Below are 21,886 nucleotides of genomic sequence, written 5' to 3'. Positions count from 1 at the left end.
AAGTTCGAACATTATCTTTTGGAAACACATTACCTCAACTGCAGAGAGTTCCACTCTCTGTCAACAAGCAGCCAAAGGGATTGTGCTGCAGAGGGTTGGGCCTACTTGTCCCAAGGACAAAGTAAGCATAAAATCTTGTTGCCCTTGACCCCAAACAAGATGTCCCGGGCGTCGGGCGATAGGAATTCCACATCCCTGTGTCTTCTTGAAGTTTAACTACCTATTTAAAATTCTGAGCTTCATTTGGCTTGACTATAGTTATTCCTTGTTTTTGCTGATGGGCAAAGCCTTTTTAGTCTAAGGCTTCATGCTTGACTCAGAAGGCAGGATGTCTAATGATAAGTCACCTCTAGTAGAAGGATGAAGGAGCATCAAGCTAAAGAGCCTTCCATTGTCTTCCAGAAGGACACTGTTGTCATTTGGAGGGTCACTTCCTTCGGCCCCAAGATAGTAACGAAATTCTTTTGAATCAATTTATTGTTCTTCTACTTTCTTTGTCAGCCATGATGTCATGCTTATTTCAGTTAAGAAACAGTTCACAAGCAACTCTTCAGGGTCACTGAGGCTCTCTGATCTACTTTTTAACTATGGTGGACATATGCAAGGAAATAAAGCGACTATATACTTTACTGGCATATAGACAGTCTCTTGCATTTCTTGAACCTACATATTTAAAGGTTTTCAGACTTCTCAGAGACTTTGTGCTCTTCCCACCACAGCGAATGCAGCATTAGTGGCTTTCCAAAAGACATGCCTGTATCTCTGACATTTGTTTTTCAGCAACATTAAGAATGTCACAAGTGTTCTGCGGGCATTACCCTATGAAGTCCAAGAAAAGGCTATTGGCAAGGAATTTTGGCATAACCAGTTTAGTGGAACCTATGTACTTCTTCCTTTCAAACAAATGACCATAGATTCCAAATTAGTTTGGAGACTGTTGTTGGTCAGTTCATCCCCAAAAGAACACCAAATGGAAAATCACTTGGATTGTCGCTTAACTTTGCCTTATCTATCAAAATACACATGGCCAGGCAAATCATGATAGCTTGGTACCAAATCTTTGTTGTAAGTGAAACCATGTCTCCTAGACATCTTCATAATAATAGTCAAAGTCTTAGTTTTCTTGCACCTCAACCTATAATTCAATAATTCAGACCCAGAGGAAACAGGGAGGAGGGGGTGGTAAATGGAGAAAAATTGTGCCAGGGCTGGAATGCTCCTTGTATAGTATACAGGCGTGTTCCCATACACTGATTGCCTGACTGCACGTGTATGTGGTACCCTGACTTTTATTGTGGTGGTATAGGAAGGGGACTACTGTCTTCAATCAATAGTGTGACCAGACCTTTTTATCTGTGTCACTCGGAGTGAGGCCTACTGGCCCCATTTATGTAAAGTTCAGATGTTATTTGTGCCAGCATCCTGTGAGTATAGAGGGATGGTATGTCTGTGTGTGTGTGCGTACATGACTACTGCATCGAGTGGGATCCATTTTGGGTTCCCCTAGACTAGCATAGCACAAAATAGAGGGTGAACACTGATCTCCCAGGCACTCAAAGTGTTTTGCCTGCACTGCTGTAGCTTAGAGGAGGAGATCCAGATACTGAAGTGAGGAGGATGGATAAAGGGTCACCTTTTCAAGTCACATAAGGCCTTTTGTTAGAAAGGTGGTACTGATTAGTCTTCCTAAACACTGCCATTTGTGGTGGTGATGGGTGGAAATGCAGTTCTTTTATTTGAGATAAGGATGTTTGTAGGTCAGGCCTGCCCTTTTGTCTATCCCTCAATACTATTTCAGTTGGGCTGATAAAAGCCATATACAGAAACCTAACACCTCACTGTGACTGTGGGAGATCAAACCTAGTGCTCCCTGCTTTGAAAACTGTCACGCTACGCAAAGCCTGTGTTTGGCTAACAGCCTGAGAACCACCCCAAACTAGAGTTTGAGACCGTAGATCCACTTTTGCAAGTGTAAGTGAAACTCAAACCACTCTCCACCTTGTTCCAGTTCTAAGGACAGCTATGAAACCAGGGCAGATGTCTTAACAGCCAGGCTCCCAGAGTTGAAACGACATTGCCTGAAGTCTGCATTTTCTGCTGGAACGGGTGAGAGTCTGCCTGTCGTCCCTTGAAGCCTTCCTGCCTGCTGAGAAAGGGATGGTTACTACCTGTTCCTGCAGGAGAGGAGACTGTCCAGGAAGGGAGAGGTACAGCATGTCCCCAGGAGTAAGACCTCATAACAGTTGTGAACTGAGTGTGCATTTGACAGTTGGGAAACTAAGGACTGCACCTGAGCATGATTCATGCTTTACATGATTAACAAAAGGGTGAGACCAACCAGTGAAGTAATGAGTAGATGTAATGCCACTAAGGTAGATGGCACACTGGGACACTGCCTTGTATAATAAATTGGATCATATAGTATTAGTACTGCTGTGTGATGAAAAGTATTTCCTTTTTCTTAATTTTAAGGACTGAGCTGGACATTGAAGATATTGCATCTGTTAGCTGATTGTTAAATGCTGGGTTCGGGCACCCCACACTACCTCCCTGAGAAGCCTGTGATTACTCTACCTTTGTACCCTGGGAGCCAGATGCTGAAAGGGTGTTTCCTAGCCAAGTTTGCAAAGCCATAGTGTGACAGGCACCAGGACACTAATATCAAACAACCTTAACCATCTTGTTGGGGTTCAGTAGCACCTGTGTCAGACACATTAAAATATTACCATCTAGTAGAAAAATACAAACATATATATGATTAAACAGTTGACAGAATATTACAGTCACCACTGCAAGTTACAGAGACATTTGACCTACAGCATGAGCCAGATTGGACTCAACAGCATTGTAAAGGAGGGGAAAATGAGCAGCAAGAAGGGAATCTTTACACTGGTAGCAGTAAGTGAGGATAAAGAGGAAGAGACCTGCAAGGCAATAGCAAAATAACAAAGTGCACTCTTCAAAGAAAGGCTGATGATGGACTGGATGAATGTGAGAAAACCAAGAAAACAACCAACTGCCAGGCAACTGGCTGCTGGCTGCTGCAAACGAATGTTCTTTTATACCTGGTCTGCCAGTTCTGACCCGTAATTCCTCAACTGAAAGCCACTTGCCTTTGCTGTTTGGGAAACCTCGGCCTGAGCACACAAAAAATCCACCATTATGGTCTGTGATGACCACCATATCAATAACTCAGCTAGGAAACGGGGCATCACAGATGCTTTGTTTTTGTTGTTCGATTCCTATGGCCTTTCCTGCCTTGATGACTGGATGTCCTGCAACCTAGTCTGATTCCTGACAGTGGTATTCTTTTCCAGTTTAGGATATTGGCCCCCCGGGACACTTAGCCTATCCAATATCTTGTGACTCTTCTACTGTGTCATCTTCCTGCCCAAGCTGTTTTATTCATCTTCCCCAGATCTTCTGTAACTAATTGAGTACTGCAGTCATTATCTTTTTACCTTCACTGACTCCATGCACTGTTCCATCCCCACTAGATACTTTGTTTCGGTGGGTCTTGTCGGTTTACCATACTCCTTAATGATATCTCCGCTACTTTAAGACCTAGTACACTTGGGGTCAGGTAATAACTTGATAGGTTAGTGTCCTTCAGCACTCCCAGTACAGAAAAGTGTGATGTCAGAGGAAACTCTGCTTTCAAAACATTTGACAATCACGTGTCCATTTCTGCTAGAACCTATACCTTTCTGCAGGGGCAGATGATGTGTAGAAAACAGCCTCTTCATTTTTGGATTTAAGGCACTCTCTACTTGTTTACCATTCCATGTTGTATTACTTACCCTTGCTGTAATAACCCTTATGCAAGTGTTCCGAATGGCTACCTCCCTGTGATGCTTCATGGTATCTTTCTGTAATTTCCCCACGTCCTGCTTCCACTGGCAATCAAGGACATTGATACAAGTGGGTTATAGCTCTGAGGTGCTACCTTTCTGTGCAGGTTTTCTGTAATCACTTTTTGTTAATGGCAATGCCTTTTGCACTCTGTGCCAGTGCATCTTATGTGTGCATGGCATGCTTGAGATGCAAGTTTTTAAAATGCTGTGTTTAATGCAGCCAAAATGTCTCCTAAAGTTGGGAGAGGTATCTAATGCCCTCTGTTCCTACGATGACTCCCAGTATGGATAGCCCAGAGAATTCCCATTTGTTGAAGTCCTGTAGTTATATGATGTCTGCCATTAATTCATTAACCCACAGTGGCATCTTCTTGAGTTTCATTTTTGACATCTAAGTGCCTCTCTTGTCATTCTTCGTGTTTTAATGATAGTTCTTGTGGCTTGTGGAAAAAGCTTCAACCCACCCAAATTACAGTGAAAGTGTATGTAGGTTTTAGTGTCTAGGACAGTCTTTCTAGCTTGACCACTGATCTGCCATTCAGTACGAAATTCCAGTAGTACTTGATATTTTGGAGGTCTATATCTCTGCTATACAGCATTTTTACAAGTTGATATTACTGTAGATTGTACTTTTGTATTACACAGCAGTGTGTGTATCTCTTCCCTACTCCTCACAAGTAAGTCTCTATAAAATAGTATGGAGCACTTTGGGTAATGTACAGAAAGTGGTGCAGCTAGGTAAGATGCCTGTTCATCGACAGTGGAAGTGTACACAAATGAAGTGTTCCTCCTTTCATTTCCTGAGCATTGGAGTCAGGTTTCCTTGAAAGACATCCCTATGATCTCGGGTCACCTATGTTCCCAAGTATCAAAACTTGCCTGTCACCTTAATATGAGATGTCTGTATTCTCTCTCCTCTTACTCAAGTTCTTTTTAAGCAACATGGACTTCTGCCAATGGATTTTATATCCCCAACATGCTTCAGATATCTTGAACATATCCAGAAGCATAGGGAACGGTCACATGATATTAGCAACAAATAACAGTGTGTTGCCCACCTGTAGTGATTCTTTTTCTTCCATGGTTGATCCCCACCTGAAGCCCTCAAACTTCGGGTCTGTCCTAATTCTGCAGGCCAAGGGCTTCACTGCCACTACAAAGAGCAGCAGTAAAAGGGGGTCTCCCTGATAACCGGTGTTAGAAATGGGGTCGCTAGTTGGCAGTGGTTTTCACCCTGTCAAAGTAGGGGCCCTCACTCTAGTCAAGGTAAGGAAGTCACACAGCTAATTTAACCCCTGCTCACCCCATTGGTAGCTTGGCACAAGCAATCCGGCTTATCTCAGGGGCAATGTGTAAAGTATTTGTATACACACACTCACAGTAACACAGTGAGAACACTACAAAAGGACTCTACACCAATTTAGAAACATAGCCAGCATTTATCTGAATAAAGCAAGACCAAAATAAAAAAAATCCAACATACACAAGTGAAGATAAGAATTTTCAAAGATTAAATGTAGAATAGCACTTAGATGCACAATACCTCGAACTGGGGCTATCACAACGGCTTGACTGAGTCGCTTCCAACAGTTCAGTGCCATCCGCGAGGGAGTCCAGTTGGCCACAGGGTCATGTAGATCCCGATTAAAGTACCTTGGAAAACAATAAGGAAACAAAGACGGTTCACGGAGTCGAGGAGGTGAGGTGTAGGTGGAGCTGGTGCAGCTTTGGTTCTTTTCTGACACTGGGGAGGTGAGGCCTTGGTTCCTTACTGATAGGCAGAGGAAGTGGGGCTTCAGTTCCTTACGGTTGCCAGAGGAGGCGATGCGGCGTTGGCAGCGAGGTGGCAGTTCCTTACGGCAAGGTGGGGTTGATGGATCCAGCAGGTCAAGATGCCAGGCGTTGACTTCGCTGTGTTGCTATTACACCATGGGGCCACAGGTGTGCTGCCGCGTAGTCGGGTGCCATGGATGTTGGTGATACAGCACTCTGGACTCCTGCTATGGCGGGACTTCGGGGGCTCTGCAGAGGGCCTGGGTCTGCGTTATAGGCTGCGGTCGTTGCTCTCTACCAGGGCCATGGCTCCGGTGCAGGCAGCTGTGTGTGATCAGAGAGTGTGGCCGGTTTCAAAGTTGTTCTGGAAGTCGATGCACTAGCTTCTTCCGTGTTGCACCAGAACTCACTCCGAAGGGACCAGGAACTGGATTGGCAAGGCTCTCAGCAAGAGAGCCCAGGTGCTGGCAGTTGAAGTCTTTTATGTCCCTTAGACTTTTTAACAGGAAGCAAGCTCAGTTCAAGCCCTTGGAGAACCTTTGGCAGCAGGATGTAGAAAGCCAAGTCCAGTCCTTTCCCTCCCAGGACAGAAGTAGCAAGCCAGCACAACAAGGCAACAGGCAGAGTGGCATTCCCTCCTACAGCATCCATTTCTTCTTTCTGGCAGAATTCCTCAATCCAGAAGGATTCTAACTATGTGGTGTCCGAGTTCCATTACTTATACCCATTTCTGCCTTTGAAGTAGACAGACTTAAAAGTGAAGTCTTTTGTAGTGCACAAGACCCTTCCTTTTCCTGCCCTGGCCCCAGTCAGACTCTAGGGCCTTGGGGACTGCTTTATGTGAGGACAGGCACAACCCTATTGAGGTGCACGTGTCAGCTTCTCCCACCACTCTAGCTCAGGAAGATCCATCAGCCTGGTGATGGGCCATCGGGATATGCAGGGCACACCTCAGCTCCCTTTGTGTGACTTTCTAAAGTGAATGCACAAACAGCCCAACTGTCATCCTGACCCAGACATGTATTCAGCAGACAGGCAAAGGCCCAGAACGGATAAGCAAGAAAATGCCCACTTTCTACAAGTGGCATTTTCAAGCTTATAATTCAAAAACCAACTTCACCAAAAGATGTGTTTTTAAATTGTGAGTTCAGAGACCCCAAACTCCACAACTCTACCTGCTGCCAATGGGAAGTTACACTTAAAAGATATTTCAAGGCAGTCCCCATGTTACCCTATGGGAAAGATAGGCCTTGCAGTAGTGAAAACCGAGTTTAGCAGTATTTCACGATCAGGACATGTAAAGCACACCAGTACATGTCCTACCTTTTAAATACACTGCACTCTGCCAATGGGGCTGCCTTTGGCCTACTTTAGGGGTGACTTACTTGATGTAAAAGGGAAGGTTTGGGCCTGCAAGTGGGTGCACTAGCCAGGTCGAATTGGCAGTTTAAAACTGTGTTGGCAGGTCTGAAACATATTTACAGGGCTACTCATATAGGTGGCACAACCAGTGCTGCAGGCCCACTAGTAGCATTTGATTTACAGGCCCTGGGTCCAGCTGGTGCGCTGTACTAGGGGCTTACTAGTAAATCCCAGAGGTCAATCATGGATAGACCAATCACCAATACAACTTAGACAGGGAGCACTTGCACTTTAGCACTGGTCAGCAGTGGTAAAGTGCCTAGAGGTCTGAAGCCAGCAAAAACTAAACTCAGCACAGGATTAAGAAAATAGGAGGTCAGAGGGAAAACGTTTGGGGATAACCCTGCAAAAGGGCTATTTCCAACAATGCCCATAGCTGAGAGGTCTGCGCTGTGTTCTTGAACCAAACCAGAAGTCACCCCGCCTATTCCTCCACTTTATACAATCTCCTTTATAAAGCCAGTTAATGCGCATTGTCGTTGGCCATAGTGAGATATTCTACCTGTGTGCACCATAACTGCTGAATTGCCAGGTCTGTGGTGGGCTCCCATCATCTTCTCTTGTGTCATCAAATTGTCCTTTTAGCCACCCAGTCTCCTCTTGTGCTTGTATTGTGTTGACACCAGAGCTTCTCCTCCAATTATCAACTTGTATGCCTCAGAAAGGGGGTTTCCGCTAATTGCAGTGACCCTGTATTTCCCTCAAAGTATAGGCGAGTGTCTTCCCTAAGGGTCGCCATTGTCTCATCATCCCGGAGTTCAGAGTGTTCAGTCTCCATTCCTACTTCAATGTCCTGCCTCCATTCCTCATCGTGAATATGAACTGGGAGAGAGCTGAGATTCATCTGGCCGATTAATGCTGAACCACTAATGTCTTATGTTCCAACCCATTGGCGAACAAGTAATCTTGTCTAGAGAATGGGTGGTATATGCCTGGGATGAACAAGTTACTTACCTTCATTAACACTTTTTCTTGTGGATCCAGTATCTACATGTGCATTCCTCACTCGTTTTAATATCCACTTGCACCGACTGAACAGAAACGTTTTCAATATCTCTTTCACATTGCGGGCGTCTGTATCAACATGGCTTTGATTGTGGCAATTCATAATGTCACTGGGGCCATAAAGAGCCCCAGTTGGTGTGCTGATATCACTTTCCATCCATTTTTTATGTGCCACTGAGGCAAGCGCATGAAGCTAACATCAAAATTGTGGATGCAGTTTTTTAAAATTTTGTTGAAAATCAAAGCCACAGCATAACTAATATAAAAACATATATAAGCAAAATATATATAAATGTAAGCAGGTTCCTCGGGTGGGTCTGTGATTAATCCACAGGCAGATACTGTATCCATCAGAAAAAAAGCATTACCAGAGATGAGGAACTTGTTCTTCTGATGGATACATCTACCAGTGGATTCCTCACCTTTTGGATAGAATCTCCAAGCAGTCCCACACCCAGGTGTATGTGCATGTCTGTCTATATGACAAAATCCTGCAAAACAGAAAAAGTGAAGTGACGTCCCTCCTCACTTCAGAATCTAAACAATAACGCTTTGTAAAAGTGTGAAGGAAGAGTACCTAACTAGTTTACAAATATCTGTCACCAGGAACACTCTAGCCAAAGCAGAGGTAGAGGATTTAGTTCTAGTAGAGGAAGCATGAATACCTGCATGAGGTTCCTTGTGTGTCATGGTGTAGCAGGTCTATATCTATATGCAGAGGATAATCCATCACATTAGAGTCGTCTTGTGTACTGCCCTCCCTTTCATTTTTATAATGTGCCCCACAAAATGCTAGTCAGCCAGCCTAACTTAATGTGTCCTGTCCACGTAGAAACTGACAGCTCTTTTGGGGTCCACCGATGAAGTATTTCCTCCCCTTTGGTAGGATACACTGTGAAAAGGGTGATTAAGTGACCCAGATTGAAAGGAGTGACCACTTTCTACAGGAAGGGAGGGCTGGTTCCCAACACCATCTTATCAGGAAAGAATGTTTTGAAAGGAGGTTTAAGACTAATGGCTTAAAGTTCACTAACTCACCTTGCAGATGTTATGACAATTAATAGTTTTAAAGTCAAAAGTCTTAAAGGACAAGTATAAAGGGGTTCAAACTGAAAACACATCAGATAAGTTAAATCTAAATTAAGATTCCACTGAGGTATAATGCAAGGGAGTAAGAGGATATTTATTTGCAAGCCCCTTAATGAATCTCAAATCTATAGGACTTCTAAACAAGGAAGGTTGATCAGGTAAAGAGATAGAAGTCGAAAGGGCTGAGAAGTATCCCTTAATTTTGGGAGCTGGGCAGCCTTTCCTGGCTAAAGAGAGGGCAAAATGCAAAATATCAGAAAATAAGATTTTAGAGGGTCCAGCAAATTATCATTACACCATGTAACAAAAGTAGCCCACCTCCCAGCATAGACAGATTTGGGGGTGTTTTTTGCATGATACAATAACATCCACCCCATCAGGGGGAAGTGAAAAGGAACTCAGGTTGTCCCGTTAAATCTCCAGGCATGTAGGTACAGGCTCTGGAGATGGGAGAGTAGAACATGCCCGCAACTGCGAGAGGTCTTCCCTGCTTGTGAGACGGAGCAGAGGGCAGAGGGAGAGGTGAATGGGGTCTCGATACCACACTCTTTGTGCCATTCTGGGGCAATCAAGATCACTTTGGCCCGGGCAAGACAAATCTTCCTCCACACCCAAGGAATCAAGGATATTGGAGGAAACAAATAAAGGAACTGGGAGCGCCAGTTCAGTCCATATGCACCCTCCATTACTCCCTGCCTCAGATACTGGAAACTTCAGAACGACTGGCAGTGTGCATCTCCGGAGGTGCCAAGAGGTCGATCTATGGAGTCCTTCATAGCTAGAACATGTATGATACCACTTCCGGATGGAGACACCTCTTGTGATTAGCTAAATAGCACTGGCTGAAACTGTCTGCACATATGTTGAGAACCCCGGCCAGATGATTTGCCACCAAACAAATCTGATGCTCCTGAGCTCAGGACCAGAGTTGTAGAGCTTCTTTGCAGAAAAGTGACAAGCCTACTCCTCCCGATTTGTTGATGTACACTTCGCAGCTATGTTGTCCATTAAAAGCTGAACAGACTGACTGTGAAGAGGAGGGAGGAAGGCCATGAGAGCAAGACATATCGCAATTCCAACAGATTGGTATGAAACACCTGCTACTGCTACAATGTCTGACATAAAAGGCCCTTTTCATCTCTGCAAGACCTGTGGGAAGAAAAGGGTACATGCAGATGACCCACATAAGGATTGCCTTTACTGCTTCTACCCCAGCACAGACTAAAGAGTGAAAGATTTGTTGCACTTTTTCCTCAAAAACATTGAAGGACAGGAAGGGAAGGCAGCTCTTGTGGCTTCAGAAAGCCAAAAGTCAGAGCATTTTCTGAGGGAGATAGTGATACCTCCTCTAAATCTCAAAAGAGAGCCCGGTTCTTTGAAGGAACTTCTGAAGAGAGCAGAAAATCCTTGAAGACCTTCCATCAGGCTAAGGACTCTTAGAAAAAGGAGAAGCAAAAACAGTGTTCATCAGAGACAGCCTTATCTGTGCCAATTACACCTACCAACAGGGATAGAGACCACTCTCATGCCTCGTCCTTAGACCCATCAATGACAAGGTGTGAATCCTCTATCAAGTCCCCAGCGATGGCACAATCACTGTCAACAGCAAGATCGCTGATGATCATTGATGCCGACTGTGACAACTGTTTGTCACCAAGACCATCAACAGCAAAGACTACGATGGCAGCTTCCAAGATCTGTTTTATGACCTCATTGACGCTACCACTGTCGACAATGGCCCCTTTGATGACCCTGTCAACGATGTCCCTGTCGACGATGATTCCGTCTACGTCTACTCTGTTGATGACGGTCCTATCGAGGACAGCAACTACGATTCCATCTACGAGGAGCACCACACAGGATACTTACATTGCTCTGATGACATCATCAACACCACCGTTGACAAGGATCCGGATTACAGAGATCAACAGGATTACAAAGATCATCACGTCCTAAAGTTCCCTTGTCCAGCAGAATATAATCTCTGATTCCAATCCACTTACTGAACATTGAAGAATTGGATGACGACCATCCTTTCGGACCAGCTTGCAGCCTGTCCGAGTTTCACGTTAAATGCCAGGACGAAGACGATGATTTTTATGAAGAAGGTCAGGAGCCATCAGGATTAGTATCCTCCTTCTGCTCAAAGGCATTCTGAGGACTTTAGATACTACCTTGATCCTCCACCAAACAGGATGACCTCCTAAAGCCTAAGTCCTTGGTCCAGGAACTTAAGGCTATGCTTTCGGAATTTATGCATGCACTTTTCCCCTTTCCCACTAATTCCCAAAGTTCTCAAGATTAAAGCAGAAAACAGTCACCTCATTTTGATCACTCCCAAGTGGCCCAGGAAGCACTGATTTACAGAACTCATTCTCCTGTCAGTGACCAGTCCCATACGCCTTCCAAAAACGCGAACCCTCCTAACAATGAAACAGGGCCAAGTATATACCAGGCGCCATCCTCTCTACACTTGAACTCGTGGCTCTTGAGTTCTATGACTTTCAAGACTTAAACATCACTCAAGAATGCAGAGATGGATTTTTTTTTATCTTGTATGGCTTACTATGAAAGTATATTTCTTTTGCCCACCATCCTTGAAGGATACTTCAGTTACCTACAATACTGCTTGCTATTCTAACTCAAGCATGTGAATCTATGAAAGATCTAATACTGGATAAGAAAATAAGTTACTTACCTGTAACTGCAGTTATCTAGTTATGGTATATTTCCTAGATTAATATGCAACCTACCTTCCTCCCCTGAGGGCTCCCTTTATGACTAGGGATGTTATTTCCACTTGTGCTAAAAACATCTGAGGGATTCTGCCTTTTTAAGGAGTGTTCCAGAGGGTGCCTGCACCTGATTGTTCATTGTTTGTTTGGTCCTTTTTTTTAAAAAGGACAAAGACATGCTGTTAAACTGATGGCCTAGTGCCACTATAGCCTATGATAGTTTTACATACTGCTTTGCCATGGTTACCACAGGACTTTCCCTTTGACGAGGGGGAATGATTCAAGTATGTGAATCTATGAAAGTTACCAATACTGGATAACTAGAGTTACAGGTAAGAAACTTATTTTTTTTTTATGAAGAAAAACTGCTGGTCATTGAAGATTCACTGCAGTGTCCCTGGAGATCTTGATACATGCTTGTAAATCTCTTTTGTGTTGAAACCACTGCTTGCAGTGCCACGACTTGAGGACTGTCATGTGCCAGCGTGCAGTGGTGACCAGTGGTGATCAACAGTATGGAGGACAGTAGCAGGCATTAAGACCTTCAGGAATGGAATAATCGTTCCATCCTGAAACAACAAATTCATAGCTTGAATATCTTGAATCCTCTGAGGATTAGGGAAGGCTTGTTTCACAGTTGTGTCCAGTAGTGCCCCTATAAACAGGGTGAACTGAGAGGACATCCTATTAACAGAAAAGCCCATTTCAAGCAATAGCTGAGTTGTTACCTGCAAGTGATTCAACACCAGCTCTGGAGAATTGGCTTTGATAAGCCAATTGCCCAGATAAAGGAAAACTGGTATTTCCGTCCTTCCGAGATGGGCCGGTACCACCAGCATCACCTTCATGTAGTCCCGAGGAGTGAGGCCAAAGGGAGGACCGCAAACTATTTGTTGTGGGATTCCACTGTGAAACATAGATTCTTCTTGCAAGTCGATTGACACCTTACGGTTTTCTTTCTCTAGCGCAAGAAGCACCTGAGCCAGAGTCATGATCGTGAACTTTTTCTTATATGAGAAACCAGTTCAAAATTCTGATGTCCAGGAAGGACACAAACAGACATCCTTCTTGCGAATTAGGAAGTAACATGAGTAGCATCCCTGACCCGTTCATGCTTTGTGGCCAATTCTACTGCCCCCTTTTGAAATAGGGATTGGATCTCCTGCTGGAGGAACTAAAGATGGTCTGTGGAAAGTGAATTTGATTGGGGCAGAAAGGTTGGGAGAAATTCTTGGAAGGGTAGGGTATACTCTTTTCCACAATACTTAGCATCTAAAGGTCAAATGTTATGGACCTCCAGACATGTAGAAACAGGGACACTTGTCCTCCCACCCGTAAAGCATGCTCTAACATGGGAACACTAGGGCTGCTTTCCTGAATTGTTGGCAGAGGAGAAATAGGATAAGGTAGAAGATGGAGGAAGGAAAATGGTCTGCTGGCTTCCCTTAAGCAACACAAAAGGATGTTGGATGGAGTGCTGAAACTTTTCAAACCCACACCCCCAGTCACAGATCTGGGTTGAATCCAGCATTCTTTTGCTCACCATGCCACCCTAGTTTAGACCCAGCCATATGCAAATCAGTCTTGACCCTGTTCCCCATGGGAACAGTCCAACCCGAACTGCCAAGCCAGGTCCTCCCTGGACCGCAAACAAGCATCCTGGAACCGGTTTAAGGGTATCACTCTTCATCAGCCAGGCTAGCTTGAATCCAGTGGCACACTCAGCACAAGACCCACTTCTGGGCATACTCTTTCCACTTAGTGCAACTTTAGCAACACAAAAGGATGATGGACGGAGTGCTGCAACTTTTCAAACACTCACCCCTAGTCACAGATCTGGGTTTGATCCATTGTTCATTTGCACACCATGCCACCCTAGCACATCCTCCGTAACTCTTGTAGAGGGGTTAGATGATTGCTGCTGTTGTTGTTGGCCATACTGTTGGCATCTACAAAATGAAAAGTCTCGAAGTCTTGAACTCTTTTTAATTGTCTATAAACCTTTGGCTGAGACTGAAGGGCCAAGGAACGAGCTATGGCTTTACTGTCTTTGAAACGTTTTAAAGCAGAGCCTGCCTTAGCACCAAGTAGCAGTGAACCATCAAAGGTAAATAGTACCCATTGCACTTGCCATAGTATCTTGTCTGTCCAGATCCACCTGTATTACATGGCAGGATGCAGCTTGGCCCTCATTGAGTAACTCGGAGAAATTACTTTTACATCCACAGGCAATTTGGGATCAGTCGACTGTGCTAAATCCAGAAGGGCGTGAATGTTTTTCCCTAGTAGGCAAGTAGCATTAGTTGACCTTAGCGCCATACAGAAGAAAATACCTTCTTAGCTTGCTGTTCCTTTTTTTTGAATTCCCTATCTAGAGGTGAAGTTGGGAACAAACCTGGAGTCAGCTTGAAGAGCATGAGGCTTGGACTACAAGGCTTTCTGGTGAACAGTGTGATGACAAAAAGAAAGAATCATGAGGAACTGATTTGTAATGCTCGACACAGGTGTTCCAATAGTAGGTTTCTGACAGATGTTTAATATTGGCTGTCAAAGCCTCATCTAATGGTAATTGAGGCTCAGAGGACATTGAAGAATACTGGAGTACCTCAGTCATAATAGAAGATTTCAGCACTGTGGTAGGGAGCAGAAGAGTCAACATTTCTGAAGCTTTTCTGATGACTTAGTAGAACGTAGTGACTTCAGGAGTTGGGATACCTTTTGTAGAATTACAATTCCCACTCTAGAAAAGTGTCTAAACCACTTACCTCCTTTAGCCTTTTAAAATATGGATCCATTGAGGGCTGCCTCACAATCTTTCCTTCTTGGGAGTCCCGTTCTTCTTAGAAATATTATCCATCCCCTATAAGCAATTATGCCTCTCTTCTGGATCTTTGTATATGATTTCGAGGAAAGTGAGAGGGGTGAGATATCAACGAAACTTGGTATCTGCATCAGTGATGCCGGCAGTGGTGCTGGAGATTTCAGAAGTGATACCAGAGTCGAAGTTTGAGACCTCAGCACTCAGGTAGCTCCGTTTGCCTTATTTGCAGTGTGGGTGACTCCTCCAAGAGAGGAAGAACCAAAGGAGATGGTGTCCTCTTCCTAGGAACCCCCATTGGCATTTGAGTTGGCTAGGGTATCTGGGCCATCAGTTCAGAATAAATGGTATAGAAGACAACTGCTGTTAAGGCATCGAAAAGCCCTCCAGGGAAAAGGCTAAAGGACTCATGGGGCCAGCAGGTGCACCAAATGAGGCCATGACAGTATTAAAAATATTGAATATTATTATTCATGAAGTGAAAGGCATACGTACCCAGAGTTGGAAAGGCTGGGCACACTTGTTCATGTTGGGTCAAGAAACTGGATCTGAAAAAGGTGTTGTGTCTGTTACCAAAGTGGAAGTTGGAAGAGGTAGAGGTATCGAAAGCGATATCAGCAGTGGCGCCGAAGTTTAATTCTTTGTGTTTGTCATGAGTGTTTGTTTTCTCACAAATTATTGCCCTTATTCCTCTCTCTCCCTCTGTTTTCCCTCCCTCCCATACAGTTGTTGTCCCCTCTGTATCTATGTCTAGTATGTCAGTGCCTGTAGAAATTCTACATCAGATAAATGTAAGCCCACCCAGAATACCCACACACTACACCTCTGTACAAAAGGCTTTGTGTTGCCCACTCCGAATGTAGGAAGCACCTGTCACTCTCCCCCTCCTCCCCCCCCCCCAACATAACCCTTACCAATACCCCTCTTGCTGTCTAGTTTTAGGGTTACACAAACCAGTCTCATCCGGTCTTTTATTCAGACAATTATACCGTGATACAGTCTGTGTAATTCCACCACAGTTTCTGGTTTTATTGCTTCTGCTTTCTGGGCTGCTTCCCCTTCCCAGTTCCTCATTAGGTCCACTGCTCAATGTATTTCTTTTTGCTGCCCATTTCTGTCCTGCTTCCAATGTATTCAAAAAGAAGGTTTTTAAGTTATGGATTGGTTTTAATTTAGCCGGGAATAGCAACATGTAGATTTTCTCTGTGCTTTCTCCTTACCTCATGAAAGGGCTTCCTCTTTTTCAACACTAATATAATTTAGTCTGTGACTAACATAACATGGCCTGATTACTTTCCCCGGCCTACAGGCTGTGTGCTGTCTGCCCCACAAAGCATTGGGACATCTTATCCACTGGCACTCGTCTACTCTTTCTAATCTTGCCATGGTTCCATCTATTTGAAAATTATTTCGCCGGACTGTCACTTCCACATCCTCTATTCCTCTTCCAAAATTTCAAATGTTGTCAAGAAGTGGGTCATTTTCAGGCCTTTAACTGTATCCTCTAGTTCAGATGCTCTTACCACTGTCTTGTGTAGTCTTGATCATAAAGATTGCAAAGATCTTGCCTCACCACACCTATCTTGGATGTCTTATATGGCCTGGATCATCATCTCTGGAGAGGAGTTCATGCCTCTTGGTACACCTGTACATTTGGGGCATTCTGTCCCCCTGTGTTGATGAATCTACTGCTTACTTCACATACTTATCCAGTTTCCCCTGGTTAAGGAGTGTGGTGCCTTTGACTTTTTCCATGATGCAAAAATTACCCTCCTTCTAGTGTGGATGTTGTTTCACCATATTTTGTTATACTCTGCTGCCCTTCAGTTTTACAGTTCCCATCATGCTGCAGCTTTTTCCCCTCAGAGGTGCCTGTCCTTGTCCTTTCCTATTGGGTTTCTCCTCATCTTCAAGTTGGTAGGGCTTCTTCCTTTGTACCCAAGCACCTTTCCCTTAGCTCACAGGTTTACAGTCCCCTGCTTTACCCCAAGTCTTCCTCTACCCTTAATTATGTTGAATCTCCCTGCTCTTTGCTTTGCAACTCGGAAACACTGCTGATCTTCCCCAGTGCTGGCAGCTCTCAGTAGCTCTTTCCCAGGTAATCAGTGGCGTAACGCAAAATGATGTAGCCCCCTGCAGAATGTGATATGGGTCCACAGAGTCTCCCAGACTCAACAAATATTCATAAGTCTTGGGCTCAATGGAAGCCCACGAAAGGCTGAGAAATCCTCTAAATGGTTCGAGGAACTCTTGCTCCGTAGGGGCTGCAGGGGTCTGTTACACCTTTGCATGACTTAAGGGCTAAGAGACCCTTTCCAAGACAAGACAAGGAACCTTGGGCCCCCATGCACTTCAGGGCATGGGGGCCTCTGTTACGTTTCTGCATGGCATTCATGTTGGATGTGCATCCTTGCCTCTGTTTTTCAGTGGATCCATTACTCATCTCCTTTCTTCTTTCACACAACATCTCCCATGCTTTGTGTGTCTTATTTATTTTCCTCCCATGCACCAGTGATGGGGTCAATTCATCTGCTCCCTGCTGCATCTGGGTCCGCGTCCTCTACCCATTTACCCAGCTGTCTTTGGCAGGATTTTTGAAAGGGCCCAACTGTAGCACCCACCCTCTTAGTCTGTGCTGTGCCATGCCACCCTCCAGATTCTTCTAGATAAGAGCATCTCATCTTGTGTGCAGGCTATGCATGTCTTTTGAGGGCCACACTCCTTCTTAAATCATAGGCTCACACTCTGTGAGTTCTCCTCTGCATTCACTTCCCACACCTCTGATGTAGCCTCTTGACGCCACAGCCCCATTCCTCTGTGTCATGCTGGTAGATCACTGGCATCCAGCCTTTCATTATCTTGCTGCCTTCATATTCCAACACTTTCGTGTAGCTGCCTCCTACAGGCTACCTTTTCCTTACATTCTCCGACCCTTCAGACACTCATGCCCCAGTATAATTTGCCTTGCCAGAATTATTTTGGGTTGAACAGGTTATCAGGGACAGCTCACAAGAGCATAGCCAATACGATACCTTGAAAGGACATGCCCGTCGATCTGATGGTTCCAGATCCAGAGACCAAGTTACAGTCATTGGAGCCTATAGATCCCTTTGTCACACTGTGGTGGTCATTACGACCCTGGCGGATTACTTCCGCCAGGGCCGCGGGACGCGGTGGCACCGCCGACAGGCCGGCGGTGCCCCGCGGGGCGTCGCGGTCAGAGAAGGGAAACCGGCGGTCTCCCGCCGGTTTCCTGCTGCCCCCAAGGAATCCTCCAAGCCGGCGCAGCTTGCTGCGCCGGCTTGGGGATTCCGACTCCCCCTCCCGCCATCCAGTTCCTGGCGGTTCTCCCGCCGGGAACCGGATGGCGGGAGGGGGAGTCGCGGGGCCCCTGGGGGCCCCTGAAGTGCCCATGCCAACGGCATGGGCACTGCAGGGGCCCCCGTAAGAGGGCCCCAAAATGTATTTCACTGTCTGCCTTGCAGACTGTGAAATACGCGACGGGTGCAACAGCACCCGTCGCACCTTCCCACTCCGCCGGCTCGATTACGAGCCGGCTTCATGGTGGGAAGGTCGTTTTCCCCTGGGCTGGCGGGCGGCCTTTCGGCGGCCGCCCGCCAGCCCAGGGGAAAACTTGGAATACCCTCCGCGGTCTCTGGACCGCGGAGCGGTATTCCTGACGCGCAACATTGACGGGCGGCCTCCGCCGCCCGTCAATGTTGGAATGAGGGCCTGTGTCTCTGAATTGTAAGCGTGTAATGTAAGTATGTTAAAAATCAACGGTATATTGTATTGATTAGTACTATTCACATTACATTTTCACACACACCTAGCCCATTCTATTCCCTGTAAACCGCATGCACCATGCTGCTTTTGTTTAGCAACCTGTTTTAAGATGATCCTGCTGTTAAAAATGTTATTTGTGAAGAACCATGCTTCTTTTTAAAGCTAGATCTAAAATACATTAAATTGTTAAAAGTTGAGCTGGATTAATAAACTATAACCATTTACAGATAACGGATACAAATGTATGCAATATTATGCAAAACAACCTTCTAAGAACTAACAGATCAGCTCATCTTAAGCACCTCAACTCTCGTTATTGTTCTTTCTCTATCGAACACTTTGAAGAATCCTGACGAGGGACATTTATCAAGTATCCAAAAACTACACTCAAGCAAATCATATTGTATGATAATATTTTATATTGATCTGTTGCTGGGTTCAGATCCCTGGAGTTTACCTCACTGAATTTTCAATGTTTATCTCTTCCTACTTAATGCCTTTTTTATATTTTAGGATGAAGATGTGTTTATCTTGTCACCACATGCAGCTGGAATGAGAACTATTGATCCCATACCTTTGAGAGAAGATCAGTGGCCCAAAATGGGTGATTGTGAAAAAATATCTTCGCCTGTTAAAGCACACCAAGAATATTGGAACACTATTCCTTTGCAAAAGTCTCCCACTGTTTCTAATTCACCATACTGGAGTCACTCGTGTCGAATTCAAGGAGCCCTCAGAGACCCAGAATTTCAACATAATGGTAAGATGTGCTATGAGTTAATAATCTATGTATTTATTTTTATTTGTTGTTTTATATATTGCAGTACCTTTCTTACTTGCTCAAGAACTGTTAATTCCCACACCCCTTACCTCCAGGAACCCACAGAAAGAGGAGCCTAAACTAGAATCTGAACAAAATAAGTATAGCAGCACATAGGCAAAGAGGATACTTAATTGAAGTAGACCCTCTAGTTCGGATAGGAACCCATGTACACAACCCTTTTTGTAGCAGTACTAACTCACCTATTTTATACAAATAAGAGGTTCGAGACAAGCCGGTGCCCAAGATTTCTTTATGCCAACCAGTTTCCTAAAAGTGCATGTCAGCATCAGGGAGTAGACACCTGATCAGTTGGCTGCCATTTAACTCCTGAGAACATATATAGCAAATGCAGTGCCATAAACATGGTACAGCCCTCTAGACGGTTGCCATTGCTCAAAACTAGTGACCTGTCACAGTATGCTTCTGTCCAGTGCCAGAAACTGTCAGCAAGTGAAAACTAGCATAGCAGTATCTCCATTATTCTTTCTTTCACTTTATTTATTTGCAGTACTTTTTAAAGCACCACATTCGCTAGGGCTGCAGTAATGTTGAGACATTTGCATGAAAATTGTGGTGTTTGCACGGGGTCAGTGGTTGGCATGGAGCCGGACGGGCACTTCCCGAAGGAGGTGCCCAGGTAGAGGGGGACCACCTAGGGTGGGAACTCATACCGGAAGGGAGCTGGCCGTAGCCCAAGGTGGGATGCTGGTTACCTGACATGTGGCCATAGGCCACAAGCATCGGTCCCCTGTGTGGGCAGGATGGAGGTGCAGGCATGGGTACCTAATTAGTGGGGAGACCCTGCCGGCCAGAGTGTGTGGGACCAGCCATGGTTGGACCCTGAGTGTGCTTCAGGCCTGTAGTGCTGGGTAAAGTACGGGCCCGGCATAGCCGGCCTATACCAGCCAGCCAATACCAGCATACCCATGCGCTGGAGACCCCACAGTGTGGTGTGCTGGTCACCATACAACTCAAGAGCCTTGGAGTTCAGAGCACTTTTTCTCTACCAATGCAAGGTGAAAGTGCCCATGCCATCCATACGAGTTAGAAAGTGGCACTGTCACCCAGGTGTGGGTTTGAGTACCCGGGCCACGTATTGATGGGGGTTTGCCTCTCCAACCTGGGTATCCATGTCTACGCTGGGTGGGGTGGTTTCTATGTAGATGCACCGATAGCTGAAATGACAACGGCGTGGGTATTCATGATAGGAATGGTGCCCGAAGGCTCAGACCGACCAAGGCGCATGAGCACCATGGTGGTGGCTGTAACCGAAATGTCACCTGGTGTGTGCGCTAGGGCACAAGTGCCCAGGGAGTGCCAAACACCACTCATGTTCGCACTGCCATGGAGAGCTGCTGTACCCATACAGTGATATGGGGACACCAAGGTTTATTAAGCCCGGTTGCAACAAGGGATTGCAGCGGAGCAGCCTCATACTGTTTGGTATCGTTGAATTCAGTATTACAAGCCTGAGCCATTGGTAATGGTAGCTTTGCACATTCCCCTGATGACTGCTATAAAACTCGGGCATTCAGAATGACAGATCCCTGCCATTTGGGGCCTGGTGAGATAGATGGTGGGGAGAGGTTGTGACACTTGGCCTCACTGAGCCAGAACCTGGCACCCATTAAGATAAAGATCTGCATTCCAGAACCCCAGGGCAGACATGCAGAAATTTAGGGGAGATATCTGTGATTCAGAGAAATACCTTTTGAACCACCCCCCACTTCAAAAGTTTCACTTAGTGTCAGTAGGGGGTACTCAAAGTCTGCAACTTAGAGTACCACCAACGGATAAGTGGGACCAGTGTGGCAGGACCGTGTCGGCACACTGTTAGAGGAATCTGGGTGCCCAGGAGGATAAATGTCCAAGGAAGGGGATCATCTCACCCTTACCTTCTAGAGACTGGCCTAAGGCTGATTGCCTGCTGCTGTGTGGCATCCTGAAGTGGCTTTACAAGGGCAGGTTGGCTGCCCTTTGTTCTCTGTGGAGGTCTCAGGGACATCCAAGAACTTGATCGGTAATATCTGGAGAACATGCATGCCTGCCTGCGGACTGTACCTGGCAGGAGCATTGTGCATGTGGACCAGCAACTAAGTCTGGAGACAGGGCACACCAGGTGTGGGGTAGCAGCGTACTGCTCAAGCAACTGGTGTTTGGCTGTTCATCATGGGGACCACTGCACCCCGAGACGGCTTGTGAAGAGAACAGATCACTGTAGTTGGACCCTGCTGGGGGCTTGTTGAGGTCAAGTGGGAGCATTTCTCTTGTGTCACCCTCTGCTGTATGCTCGTTGTGTGCTGTACCTGGTCATAGGTTAGAACCTGCTGAGGTGTCATTGCAACCCGAGGAGTGCTATTATCATTGCACAACAGAACTTGCGTCTAGTGTGTTCGCCCAGAGAATCCAGTGTTGCTAAGGTCATAGCTTACTGGACAGAGTACCTCAACCCCGAGGAGTATGGAAACCAAGTCCTGAGTGGAACTGGAAGGTCTAGTGCAGTTCAAGTCATCACGCACCAGACCAATGCCTCCTATCGAGGGGGGTACAACGCTAGGAGTTGGTTAAAGAAACCTGATGC

The 21,886-nt window shown here is 45.6% G+C and overlaps 1 protein-coding gene across 4 annotated transcripts in view; it reads left to right on the top strand.

Moving 5' to 3' along the window:
• The window catches only part of MDM1 (Mdm1 nuclear protein), a 326,554-nt gene that overhangs the window by 273,329 nt on the left and 31,339 nt on the right, over window positions 1-21,886 (top strand). For all 4 annotated transcript variants that reach the window (XM_069229178.1, XM_069229176.1, XM_069229175.1 and 1 more), the window contains one exon: window positions 18,996-19,242. In XM_069229178.1, the coding sequence (XP_069085279.1) occupies window positions 18,996-19,242 (247 nt within the window). The remainder of the gene's footprint in view (window positions 1-18,995; window positions 19,243-21,886) is intronic.

The sequence above is a fragment of the Pleurodeles waltl genome, chromosome 4_1 (genome assembly GCF_031143425.1).
Source record: "Pleurodeles waltl isolate 20211129_DDA chromosome 4_1, aPleWal1.hap1.20221129, whole genome shotgun sequence".
NCBI lineage: Eukaryota > Metazoa > Chordata > Amphibia > Caudata > Salamandridae > Pleurodeles > Pleurodeles waltl.
The sequence above is the reverse complement of the archived record's forward strand: the minus strand, read 5'-3'. Positions and strand labels throughout refer to the sequence as shown.